A 13693-nucleotide genomic window follows, 5' to 3' on the forward strand; every position below is an offset into this window, starting at 1 on the left:
TTGCTGAAAAATCTGCATTCTTATAAGGATGGTTCAAATACTGATTCTGTAACATTTTTATTTGATTTTTTGTGTAAACATAAAGCCAAAGGGAACGTTCATTTTAATACACTTCCAATTCCACTGAATGAACTAGCACTCAGTATCCCTATGTGCGTTCCCCTGCACCACCTCAACTGAACAAGCATCAGAACTACTAAAAGTAATAGCTAACAAAATTGCGAAGCTTCAGAGGGCATCTGTCTATTTATAAAGCTGAGCTATCATACAGTTTTCTTGCACCTGGTCAATAATCCCTGCTTAAGAACTGTAAGCCTGAAGAAAGGAAAATAAATAATAAAACTAAAATGGTTCTTAGCAGTCTTGACATTTCAGTTATGAATTGCTACTGGACCGCGCTCAAGGTAAAGACAGTAAAGATTTGCTCCTCAGCTTTGAGGGTTTTAAGCAGTTTTTGATCAACTGAAGTTTGGTCATTTCACCCTTCTTTGCCCCTCACCCCCTCTGGCAGCTTACTATTGGTACTAATACCACCAATGTGTACCATAAAGATAGGGCTTTCTGAGCAGTAATTTTTAAGTCATTTTCCACCAGCATATTTATATTTCAACACTTAGCTGAATTATCTCTCAATCCTTTATGACAAGTAACTTGGCAAATTTTTTTTCCTAACCAAACTGTCCTTATACTACAAAAGCTCATAGAGTACACATCATACAGAAATTTTTGATACTACTTCAAAATCTTTACTGAACCTACTAAAAGAGCATTCTTATCTACACTCACTTGCTTAGCCTGTCATCAGAATTACAAGCCCAGCAGAATAAGCCATTGCCAATTTTGATTGCTGGTCCAGCTACTCTTCCCTCATCTGAGGATGGTAGAAGAATGCTTCTCCTTTTGCAATATGTTCAGCACCATTTTTTCTACTTCTCAGTCCAGATCTGTGCTTTACTTTATGGAAGCCTTTATATTAGTTTGCCCAAATGTGCCAACTTTAGCTGGGATAGAGTTAATTTTCTTCCTAGTGGCTTGTATGGGGCTATGCTTTGGAGTTGTGCTGAAAACAGTGTTGATAATTCAGGGATGTTTTTCTTACAGCTGAGCAGTGCTTACACGGAGCCAAGGCCTTTGCTGCTTCTCATACCATCCCGGCAGTGAGCAGGCTGGGGATGCACAAGAAGGTGGGAGGGGACATGGCCGGGACAGCTAACCCCAACTGACCAAAGGGATATCCCATACCATATGATGTCATGCTTGGTATATAAAGCTGGGGGAAGGAGGAAGTGGGGGCACATTCAGAGCGATGGCATCTGTCTTCCCAAGTAACTGTCATGAATGATGGAGCCCTGCTTTCCTGGAGTTGACTGAACACCTGCCTGCCGATGGGATGTGAACGAATTCCTTATTTTGTATTGCTTGCCTCTGCAGCTTTTGCTTCGTCTGGCTAATTGCCTATCTCAACCCATTATTTTTCTCACTTCTCCTCTTTCAATCCTCCCCCCATCTTACTGCAGGGGAGTGAGTAAGTGGCTGTGTGGTGCTTACTTGCAAGCCAGAGTTAAACCACAACACCAGAACTTAATAATTTATCCCTCTGTCCTTAAACCTGATTTTTATTTAATTAATTTAAAACAGATGAAGTTCTGCAGTTAAATACTTGCTTTGCTTCAGGTGCTATAAACCACTTTCCAAAAGAAACCAGACACTGGCCTCTTTAAAAGAGCAAATAACTTTGTCCAGCTCCCTTTAACAAGTTTTTTGGTTTGGTTTTTTTTTAAGCATTATTAAGGAAATAGAGAATATATTTCATGCGAACTGCATTAAGATTCCCATTCACCAGTCAAAAAACAGAAAACCTCCAAAATGCTGCTTGCTTACTAGCAATGAAGATGTGCAATAACAAAATTTTCAGTATTATTTTAAACACATGTAAAAAGTTGAGAATTCATTATAAAATGTGTTTCTTACCATGCCTTTTCCACCTATGCCCTCTGATAGACATGCTAGTCACAGCATTTCTGGATATTCTGGATGAAGTAGGTGTAATTTCAACCTGAATGCATCTTGTACCTTCTTTACTAGATTTCATAGCACCCTGAGGCAGTGAAGCTTTTATTGCATTAGCAACCTAGAACAGAAAAGATGCAGTTAAACTCTTAACATGAAGATCCAAGTTTTAGAAGAATTCTGTCAGAGGATTCTTATTCCCAGTTTAAGGTCAAAAAAGCACACTGGCTTTTTGCAGAAATTGTAAAGAATGCTGTTTGCATTTATCTCTCAGAAGTAATACTTGCTACTTTTTAAGACGTAGTTTGCAGTTTAAAGATGGGGCTATTACTTCAGAGTGCTTCTGCGCCATCATCTAAGCTTTTAAAATGTGAAAGTGTTCAAATGACAATAGCTTGTTCACCAGGGAAGATGACAATATAACTAAGTACACTGAAAATACCTGTGCATGTGTGCATATACTTACAGATGTAGCTATTCACACAAGCACAGCCACACAGACCTTGCGGGATTTGGGTTCCTGGTGTAATGTTCCATCAGAAGTGTTCACAGGAAGGCTTTCCTAGACTAAAAATTCTACTTAAAAAGATGTTGAAATACAATACCTACCAGCAGAGGTTCCGGATACAGCTCAAGCTGTGCTCTATACAAAATGTCATCCATAGCTTTACGAGCCAGATCCCATTCTCCATTATAACTACAAAGGTAAATATATACATAATGATAAGCATCTATATCAATAGATGAACCTTCTTGGGTCACATAACCTTCACTGATGTAGCGTTCCTTGAGAGCTCCATTTAGGAAAGTTGAACTATTTGTGTTCTCTAGCAGTAAGCCTGCTTATTTAGATAATTTGTTCTGGAGTAGCATCTACGGATACGAAGTTTTATTTTCATTGGCCACCCTGAGCAGTTTACAAATTATGTAATTAGGTACTTATCAGCTAGTCATGAAATATTCTGAAATTCAAACAGGATTGTTTTAATATTCCTCCACCTTTTGAGTATTCCTGTGTTACTAGTCTCTAATTACTTCAGTTAACGAGGTAGCTTCACACACTAACATGACTATTAAAGAATAGATGACATCAGCATTTCACTGAAAAAAACCCACTTTTTTCCTCAACTAGACTGATGTCAAACTTAAGCATGCAAAAATGCAGACAGCAGACAACAGTTAGAAAAGGCTTTTTAAAAAGATTTTTTCACATCAGCAGTTACACCTATTAAGTGCTATTCTAGCCCTCACTCCCCAGTATGACATGGGTAACTTCAGCCACCTAGCTGGAGAATTATTTTCTCTTCCTGAGGAACCTACTGCTAGACACAGCATCTGTCCACTAGAAAACAAAACGTTTAAAAACTAGTATGCTGAAACAAGTGTAGAAATTAAGCTGACATTTCTTTATTTTGTACACATATTTAAAAAACCCCATGAAACTTACAAGGCATAATAAATCCCTGTCAGCATTTGCACCATGAATTCAGATGAAACGGGAATCCTACTGTTGACTCCCTTGTACTTTCTCACTTGTTGGCGAGGATATCCACAGACACAAATTCTAAAGAAATCATACATTTGTCATTAGCAAATAATCTACACCTTTCTATAGAACACTACAAAGCTAGGTGTTTAGTATGCATTTTAATTATACTAGACCCAAAGGAAGGTACCCATCAACAACCCTGTGCTGAAGCAGACTGTCTCAGTATGGAAGGGCTTGCCCTCTGCCGGCACAGTTCAAATCCTTCAAACAGAAACGTCCAAATCACTCCTGTTACATTTATACTACAACGCAACATGAAAGAAAACGGCCAGTGAAATCCATTCTGAACCCACACATTTGCTGCAAAACAAGTGAAAAATAAGTTAATAGCATTTAAACAAAGCAGCATAGCAACCATTGATATTAGAGACAAACATAAGCGTCATTGCACATAATATGGAAGCTGCACACAAGCTGTCAAAGAAGGAGACTAGAAATGTCACATTCATAAAATTATTTTAAAATCCAGTAAAAGTCAGCTTTAGAATTTAGTTCTGAACTAAATTTCACATCAGGTTCTGCAGTTAAAACATTTTTTAAATCAAAGATATTGGGTAGTTAAATATTCAATTAATTGGCTATTACTGGACTTCTGGAATGACCTTTAATGACATTAATCAAAGTATTTCATTCTTCAAGGCAGACACTAGAAGGTTTAGTCTCAAAAAGCTTCAATTCTTCCACTTCAACAGTGGAAAGCTTGTAATCTACTTAAATCTCTTAAATCTACTTTTTTCCAGGAAAAAAATATTGAGTTAAGATTGTATTGTAGTACCTTTCAAATTACATCTGTAATAGAGATCTCAGGAGCTTTGTTATATTAATACTAACTTTACCACTAACCTACTGCACTTTTTTCCCCCCTCTCCTTTATGCCACAACTCTTTGGCTACTAAAAAAACCCAAACACCTCACTCAAAAAAGCAGACAGCACCCCTAAGTTCTCTATGGTTCAGCAACTCTCCCAGTATATACTTCATACCCACTATGATCTAAATGTGACTCTTCACATCATTATCACCGTATCTCCAAATAAAAACAACAACAAAAAAAGATTTTATACACTTCATCAGGAAAGACAGGAAGCCACACTAGTGAGAACATGCAAAGAAACAAAAACATTGAGATGTTTATAAAGGAAGATTCATAGAACAGTTTGGGTTGGAAGGGACCTTTAAAGACCAACAATTTCTACCCCACCTGCCATGGGCAGGGACATCTCCCACTAGATGAGTTTGTTCAAAGCCCTGTCCAACCTGACCTTGAACAACTCCAAAGATGTGGCATCCACATCATCTCTGGACAACCTGCTCCAGTACCTCACCACTCTCATTGTAAAAAAAACTTCTTCCTCATGTCCAATCTAAATCAACTCCCTTTCAGTTTACAACTGTTGCCCCTTGTCCTGTCACTACAGATCCTGCTAAAAAGCCCCTCTCATCTTTTTTGTAAGCTTCCCTTACATTGAAGGGCTGCAATAAGGCCTCCCTGGAACCTTTTCTCCTCCAGCCTGAACCACCCCAACACTCTCAGCCTGTCTTTACAGCAGCAATGTTCCAGCCCCATGACCGATTGTTTTTGAGGCGCTCTGCTGGACCCGGAGGTCCACAGAACAGGTCCATGTCTGTCTTTTACTGGGGACCTCAGAACTGGATGCAGTACTCCAGGTGCGGTCTCACAAGAGATGAGTAGGGAGGTGATTCTCCCCCTCCCAGCCTGCTGGCCACACTCATTTTACGCAATCTAGGATACGATCAGCTTTCCGGGCTGTAAGTACACATTGCACTGCATCCCCAAGCCCTTCTCCACAGGGCTGCTCTCAATCCATTCATCCCTCAGTCTGTACTGATGTAGGATATCACCCCAACACAGGTGTAGGGTCTTGCACTTGGTCTTGCTGAACATCACAAGGTTAAGATACCTATAGGTAGGTATAAGATACCCCCCCTCTATGCACTCCTCTAGTATTCCATAAAGCCTAGGCTTGTGCTGCCACTTCATAGAACTGGTCAGCTGCTGCTCTGAGCACCAGTATTTAGTCATAATTCTCACTGAAATCTGCAACCCTAAATACAACCTTCTCAGACTGGCCTAAACCAAGATTTAAGTGACTGAATTCAACAACTCAAAATCATATTTCTAAAAAAAGAATTCATTTTGCTTAGCTTTGAATTTTGATTTTCAAGAGTAGCCAAACGTTAATTGTTAGCCAACTGCAAGTTTTCTCCTAAATTTGATATTGTTGTTGGCAAGAAGCACAGACTATTTAAGTATTGCCTGCTTATTCATTCAGATTCTAACTCTGATTTTATTGATAGGACTGTATTACTTCAGATTGCATTGTGATTTGTGTCTCACTATTCAAATTGCTTAAAACTCTAGATTTTTAGAAACCAGAATGCAAATAAATTTCTCTTAAAATACAGAGTTCACCTGTAAAATATATACACAGCTAGCTAAAACAAAAACCTTACTTCCAGTTAAGTGAATCAAATTGACTCTTCCGTTAACTATGCTGAAGATGCTGGAACCAAACAAGTCCATCCTCTCATATTTCACTTTGTCCATACATGGTAAAAGTTAAAGCATGAAAGCTGTTTTTCTGACTCTTACCTAGTTCTAAACCACAAGAGCCAGTTACTGAAACTAAGTTGCATAACTCCCCCACAAAATTTCCATCCTATTTTCCCCTTCTTTATTCCCCACAAGAAGTTTTATTATGCAACTTGGGCAACACTTCAGTTCCAGATAGTCCACAACTTCTACTAATGGTTTTGCTCAAAAATGACACATAATCCACTAATAAGCATTTCAGTCTTGTATATAAAGCCTGTGGGTGGTGCAGCAGCAGCAAGTGTCCAGTTTAAACAAAAATCCTAGTTTACATAAAACCCATCTAACCAGGTCAATTTTATGCTAATATATATGTTTAAGCATTTACTAGATACTACTGTATAGGAATACAGTAAGTATTTTTTTTTTAAGTCGTGAACTCTCAGTAGGAATGTGATCAGTTAACACAGTTATATAGAGAAGACCTTAACAGCGACACTTAATTAATGCCTATACTGATTAGCTTTAAGAAGCCTTTACCCTAGTCCATGTTACTTCCTCTAAAAGGCTAGAATAACATCAGCAGAACTGCTTTGTTTTACATCAAAGTTATTAGCCTTGTGAGAAGAGACTTAGTAACTGAAGATGCCCAAATGTAAAAAAATCAGGGTTTACAACACTTGAGACAAGCACTTGAGACTGTCACATTTACAGTTCATGTTTGTAAGTAAGTAGTACTAGAAGCTTCTGCTTCTTTAGAAGTCATAAAAATTGAATTAAGACTTACTAGAAGAAAACACATTCATTGTACAGTGCTTTCACATAGACCTTCCAAAACAAACCTAAATTCAACACTGCCCAAACTAATTAAAGGAGTTATTCTAGAGACTCTTCTGGGAATTTTGTCAGCACCACATCCAAACAGGATACTGAAAGATGTTCTGGTCTTCTGACACGTATTCCCTTGAATCCCTAAAATGCTGTCAGGGCAAGATTTCCAGTAAGCAATGAAACATGGATGCCAAAGCTAATAGGCAATTAAGAACTAAGACAAAAGTTGAATTGTATAGATTCAAATAATTTGGTATCCAAACGTTCAACATATTGAAGTAGGAAGACTTGCTTGCATCTGCTTGTAATTTGCTTGGGGTTTTTTGCTGGCCTCTTAAAAAAATATTTATCCCAAATACAAGCAGAATCTTATCAACCAAAATAAGCAACATCAGTCTCCTGTCCACAATCCTTAGCTTCTAAATATGTTCCACCTTCAATTTTAGACCAGCATATCTATCAAAGATCTTGTAAAGACTCTTGTAAATACTGCCTAGTGCTCCAATGCTCGTTCTCCTCCTCTGGAGAAAGGATCTTACAGTCATCTATTACCACAGATGCTTGTTTGTGTGAGGAATCTTGGAACTCTGACTAGTAAATTACTGTAGTTGACTTGTAGGTCTCTCTCAGGTTTCCTGGGTTAACAAGAGCATTCTGATTTTTTCCTTAACCCAAAGTCTACTTTCAAAAAAATCTAGAGATAGACACATTTACAACCAGTTCTTCCTCTTTCAAAAAAGAAATGGATCAAAAATAGACACTAATAAAAGCTTATGTGTGTTTTGGGTTTGGGGTTTTTTTAGTTTCGTTTTTGAAGTAACAGCAGATGTTGGAAATACCCAAAGTATCTGTAAGAATGGATGTACAAGATCTACTATAATTTCAAGAAAATTTTAACTTGCACAGCATTTAAATACATTTAGTAAGCTTGCAGTACAAAATTTACTGAGATTTTCTCATTCTATTTAGTTAACACACCTACAACTACTTTGATTAAAAAACAAACAGGTCCCCCGATCTGATTTCTCCGCTTAACAGCACTGTATATACACCAGGTCACTGCCTACCCATTTTGAGACCTCAGCCAAAGTTATGGAAGAGATACCTGAAAAGCAAATAAGGGAGCTGTAAATACTTACGAAAAGTAGTCAAGCTTACGAGAATAATTTGGGAACCTGAAGCTTTTAAAAAGAAAAGTTCAAACTGATTGCATTTCAAGTTGAAAACGCCATTTTAAGTGTAAATAACCTACAGAAATTACCTTGAACAAATCTGACACAACGACTGTAGAGAAACTGCAGGCATGTAGCTTAAGGCAGCATTGTAACAGAGAAGAAGGAAAGTCAGCACTTCAAACCTGGGTTTTACAAGAAACATTAGAATTACATTACCAATTTTGTTTTTGAAAAGACATTTACACAGAAATTTGCAAGTTATTTGAACTGATTTAGTATTTCGTTTCAATAAAATTGACAACTGAGTAGTTTGGTTCTGTAAGCTTTTCCTCTTCATTAATAATATGGATGGCTAGTCTTTCTGCATCTACATTTATACATTTAAAAACAAAAAAACCCACAAAACACAGCATACACTCACATCTACCTGCAGTCTGTAACTATATTAAAAATTATAAGAATTTAACATTCATCAGTGATTCTCAAATAAAATCTTATTACACAATGTCACCTGTTCTGTGCTGTTAACATCTCCCTCTGAGGATGAGGTCCACTGTACACAACCCTGGACAAACCATGCTGCGATAAAGCTCCTTCAGTGAGAGCCATGGAGCCAATGCTGGAAGGCTAAAGGAAAAAAAGGCCATTCAGAACCTGTTCACCTGAAGTCTTGCTACGATGCAAATGAAAATAGACAACGCCAGCATCACCGTATTTGTACAGAAATTTTCAGCAGGCTTAAGGTTATCTGACTGCTTAGCTGTCCTCGATTTGAGAAGTTATTTTACACCAGATATATGGCTTCAGAAAAGAAAAAAAAAAAGATATAGCTGGTGCAAGGATATTATAAAGTTATGACTATTCAGTCTTGAAGAGGCCTCAGAGACCAGTCAGTAGTACTCAGAAGACTGAGAAATATATTCCTATGTCATCATGCAACACATTAAAACTAGTTTTCATTTTTATTCTTAACAAACAAGTCTCCAAAGCATATTGCCTTTCTTGAGCAGTAACAACTTTACACTGTAGATGTCACTTACTTCATGATAGACTGAAGGTTTGGACAAAGATGGAATTGTGAAACTCAGCACTTTACTATGACCCTCTTTGTCAACTATCTCCTGAGAAAGACAAAAGATGCCAATGGTTACACTGTACCACAGAAACCAGACATTCAAAAATGTTAAGTACTGGGTGGGGGTGAATGGATAAAGCAAGCCAACAAATTATTACAGGGACAATATAACAATCTGAGCCACAAGCTAGAAATTACCTCTGTGTTTGCCTTTTATCACAGTGCATTTGCTTTGTTTCTGAAAACTAGTCAAATGACTTAACAAAGGGCACATATATTTGTATACACAGCCCACCTTAAAAACACTAACTGGAAATCTCAATATGTTTAAACAGTGTTTTGTTTTTTTAATTATATACTATTTGCTAATTGTGAAGGTTAACACACTAATTCTGTTCTGAAAACTGAAAACTATCAAGTAATGACTCTACAAGTAATTTGGTTTGGAAATATTACAGCTCTGGAACGACTGCAGCTTCAAATGGTTTGATAGTAACAGACATCATAGTATTTGCAAAAGCCCAAGTCTGATAATTCCATAGAGAGAGTTAAAAGAAGCACAGATGCAAAGCTTTAGAGAAGCTACTTTCCTGCAAGATACCACCGCAGCAGTATGCTGGTAGACTTCTCACTCCTGTAAGTTAATGGAAGACTAATGGGCAAGGCAAAAAAAGATGTGCGTATGTATCACAGAAGAGCACTGAAGTACTTCAGATAAAAAGCTTCAGAAGTTCCAAAGCATACCTGACTGATAACCAACACCACACACACACAAAGTACTTCCCCTGCTCCTCCCCAAATTTCAGCAGATTTCATATATCCAGAGGTAGAAATCAGAAGAGAGCTTCAGTGCCTCTTCACATCCATACCTTGGAAGGCTGAAGGACTAACTTCACATAGTAATTATTAAAAGTCATTTCTTAAAGTAGAATAGGAAGTGGTAAAGGAAGACTGAGAAGCATCAAAAAGGCATACAGAGCTGTTTTGTCTGAAGTTACACAGCTCCTCCACTCTCCACATAAACCACTGGTATTTTTTTCAATATTGCTTCTGCATCAATGCGGAAAACAGTTTCCTCAATATATGGGAGGATAAGGGAATAAAGAAAATCTGGCTACATCCAAACTTTTAAAAACGAAAACCACCAGTATTTTGACTCTTCATTCTAATCAAATTTACAAGTAATTTTCAGGAATGCATTTCAAGATCTGAAGCATATTAGAACAAGCTGGTACCTACTGCCAGGAAAGCCAAAAATATCAACTGCATGCACCACCACTGTATGTCTTCAAGCTGAAGGTAGAACAAACCGATTCATGACCTCAAGTTCAGTCACAATAATTGCATACCCCCCAACAACACAGGGTATTCAAAATTACTCTGGGCAATACTTACTTTTTCAATTTCCTTCAGTAAGAGACTGAAGGATTCTGTTGAACATCTTAATTCCCTCAAGTTCCAAGACACCATCATACATATTTACAGAAGTATTTTACTATTTGTGTTAGTCTACGTCCCTCCCCTTGATTTTGAAAACAAAGTAGCTGGTTAAAGAGAAAATGAGTATCTAAGCAGGTCACCTACTACCTTTTCAGCCCTGTATACTGAAGAACAGTACCATCTTGATTGTTTAAGCTACAAATTTTATGACAACAGAGGGGAAGAAGTCAGTATCAGTAACATGCATTACTTTACCATAAGCAGTCATTGTGTCTTAAATCAAAAGGTGGGGAAAAAAGGCTTCAAAAATCATATTGATCTACAGCTTCCTACAGAAGCTTGCTGTAAAATTCTTGTGACCCCAAGCAGCTGGAGATGGATGGCTACGTTACTAACTGAAGAAACTGTTCATAGCTAAAAGAACACATTACTGGACTGTTTTCAGGCGTAACTAATCTCTTCTAGGAGAATGACCAGTGATCATAGCCACAGCTGTCAACCGTTTTGGATGACTTCATCATGGAAATACAGGAGTGAACTGATTTAAGGCATAAGATACACCAAATGTTTTCCAGGAATGTTTTTCTTCTCAGATACAACTAAGCACACAGAATTCTAACACATGAAAGCTGTACTCTGCTTAAAGAGTTGAATATAAGGGCTCAGGTCCTTTTAAGTACACTCCTTGGTGAAAAAAAAGTTTTCAGTTGCTTAAGACACTTGACATTCTTTTTAGAGGAAGGATGGGAGATGCCTTCTCCAGATTTTCAGAATGGGAAGAGAAGACTTGAAGTTAATCGCCGTTTCACTTCCAGAAAGGCCTTTCTAAAACATCAAGAATGTACAAACTACACTGAAGAGAATCCCAATGGACATTAAGCTTTTTAGAACAGCCATAGAAAGACTAAAAGTATAACTAAAATATGGTACTCTTAAAGGTTCCTTCATAAATCTGTTCTTCAAGCAGTGACTTCATAACAAACAGTATCATTTAATATAAATATGAAAAAAAAATGTCAAGGTTATTGCAAATGAAAAGAGACCTTTAATTTCTCAAAGCTAAGCAATCTGTTCAGCTTAGTACTCTGTCAAGTACTAAGAATTTGTTGAAAGTGATCTTTTGTGTTTTCTAGTCAGAATACCCCAGAAAATACATGCAAACACCTCAAAAATATTGCCTCTAAAAGCTCTCAAGCAGAATGTACGTTTAATCACCAAACCAAGAATTAAGTAACAAAAGAAACAAAGATGACTCCTTTGGCTCCTTCAGCCGTTGGTGCATTAACACTTTCCAGGAACCACAAAAAGAGCAGAGAAAATATTCACCAAAATAAAAGAAGTTCATGTTGTAGATTTCTTAACATGAACACTAAGTTGAAGAGTCAAAATTCAGACATTCAATCACCTCAATTTTGAAACAAAATTGTCAATTATTCCCCAGTAAAATATTCTATAGTACCCGCAAAAGCACATTTAATACTTTTAGGCCTGAGTAATTACATGTGAATACAAACCAAGTTATAAACTCCTAGGAGAAGAGCTTCTATGCATCCACTGCTCTGCAAATCTCTGCTGGCTGAGACAGCAAGATAGCACCACATCAATTCCGGTAGAAACTGCAGTGTAAATCGTAGCAACTGTTCCTCACCACTCCGATAAAACTCAAAGAGCTGATGGCAGACTGGCTCCAGAAGCTGAAATATAATTACAATTGTGAATGAACAGAACATTACAAGAGACCGCAGCTTTCTGTGGATCAATAATTTGGACAAAACTGTAAACTGATAAGTGTTACATTTTAGTTATCAGGGAGTGACTGATGGAATAACAGCCCAAGTCACCTTACTTTTCATCCCTTATAACATACTTTCAGATGATAAAAGCAGAGGCTTCCATCCCGTGTGAAGAAAAAATTCCGATGGCTCCTTTCTCTCATTTTTTGCTCACCTCCTCCAGCCTCAAAGGCATAAACAGAGGACACTTGTTATCACCACACCTCATACCATGCCCTCAATATTTTTAATCTACAGGAAAAGTACCTGAACAAAAGGTCTTGCTATTCTAGAGCTCCAAGAGTATACACACAAATTGCTAGAAGCCTTTACCCACCAAGTGAGAACAGCTGCAAAACACTCAAATTCAAAGCATTACAATAACTTAGTATACAGTAGAATTAGTTTACTTTTCCAATCATTAAAATCTTCTAGATAACTGATATATTCATAGGTTTGAGACAGAAATGGGAAGCTTCAAGACTACTTTTACAATCAAATTTGTTAAGCTGATATAAATTGAGGTAATATATCAAACTGAAAGTAATACATAGAAAAAGTTTTTTAAAAGACTTTAAACCAATTAAGCTAATCAGTTTGCACTGTGTTTCTGGATTTAATGTGCATTCTTGTGCTACCTCTGCTAGACGATGAAACAGTGTCAGCCATCATGTCAATGTACAAAATTACTTTTTTTTGTCACCTACATAGATTTCCTAAGCCAAGTGGAAAATACTGTCAAAACCAGCAGGCACCTTCAAAGCCAGCTGGAACTGGACACTGAACTCAAGCAAAACTCAAAAACAACTTTTTCGCAACAAACACAGCAAACTACTGAAAAAGAGTTTGGAACTGTAAAAGGATTCCTTCTAAAAAAAAAAAAAAAAGGAGTGGGGGAGGGAAGGGGGAAATGTGATTTTAAATTAAATCTTCTAAATCATTTATTTGCAAGTAACAAATAGGAGGATCCTATCACTTAAGAAACTACTCCCTGAAAAAGAATCCAGGCAGTTGATTGCTTTATAGTAGCAAACTTTACAAATTAAAATCCAAGATTCCAGTTATTTAGAATTAATTTTGTCAGCTCCAGCTATAATATAAAAAAGCATTACATAAAATGTGACATTCTCCAATTGCAAATCTCAAAGACAGGATTCAAATGTAACTTACCTAAAAGACTAGTTTTGCTACCTTGTTTCTTAGCTCCAAGATTTAGTTCTGAACAGTTCATCTACATGATTCACAGAAATAAGACTCTAAATTCATTTCAAAATCAGGAATGTTGAGG

At 37.2% G+C, this 13693-nt stretch overlaps 1 protein-coding gene across 7 annotated transcripts in view; it reads right to left on the reverse strand.

Moving 5' to 3' along the window:
- The window catches only part of HYCC1 (hyccin PI4KA lipid kinase complex subunit 1), a 49936-nt gene that overhangs the window by 11366 nt on the left and 24877 nt on the right, over positions 1-13693 (reverse strand). For all 7 annotated transcript variants that reach the window (XM_055804305.1, XM_055804301.1, XM_055804303.1 and 4 more), the window contains 7 exons: positions 12148-12327; positions 9159-9239; positions 8630-8745; positions 8205-8300; positions 3458-3574; positions 2620-2707; positions 1972-2131 (listed from right to left, as the gene is read on the reverse strand). In XM_055804305.1, the coding sequence (XP_055660280.1) occupies positions 1972-2131; positions 2620-2707; positions 3458-3574; positions 8205-8300; positions 8630-8745; positions 9159-9239; positions 12148-12327 (838 nt within the window). The remainder of the gene's footprint in view (positions 1-1971; positions 2132-2619; positions 2708-3457; positions 3575-8204; positions 8301-8629; positions 8746-9158; positions 9240-12147; positions 12328-13693) is intronic.

Source organism: Falco peregrinus, chromosome 5 (genome assembly GCF_023634155.1).
Source record: "Falco peregrinus isolate bFalPer1 chromosome 5, bFalPer1.pri, whole genome shotgun sequence".
NCBI classification, from domain to species: domain Eukaryota; kingdom Metazoa; phylum Chordata; class Aves; order Falconiformes; family Falconidae; genus Falco; species Falco peregrinus.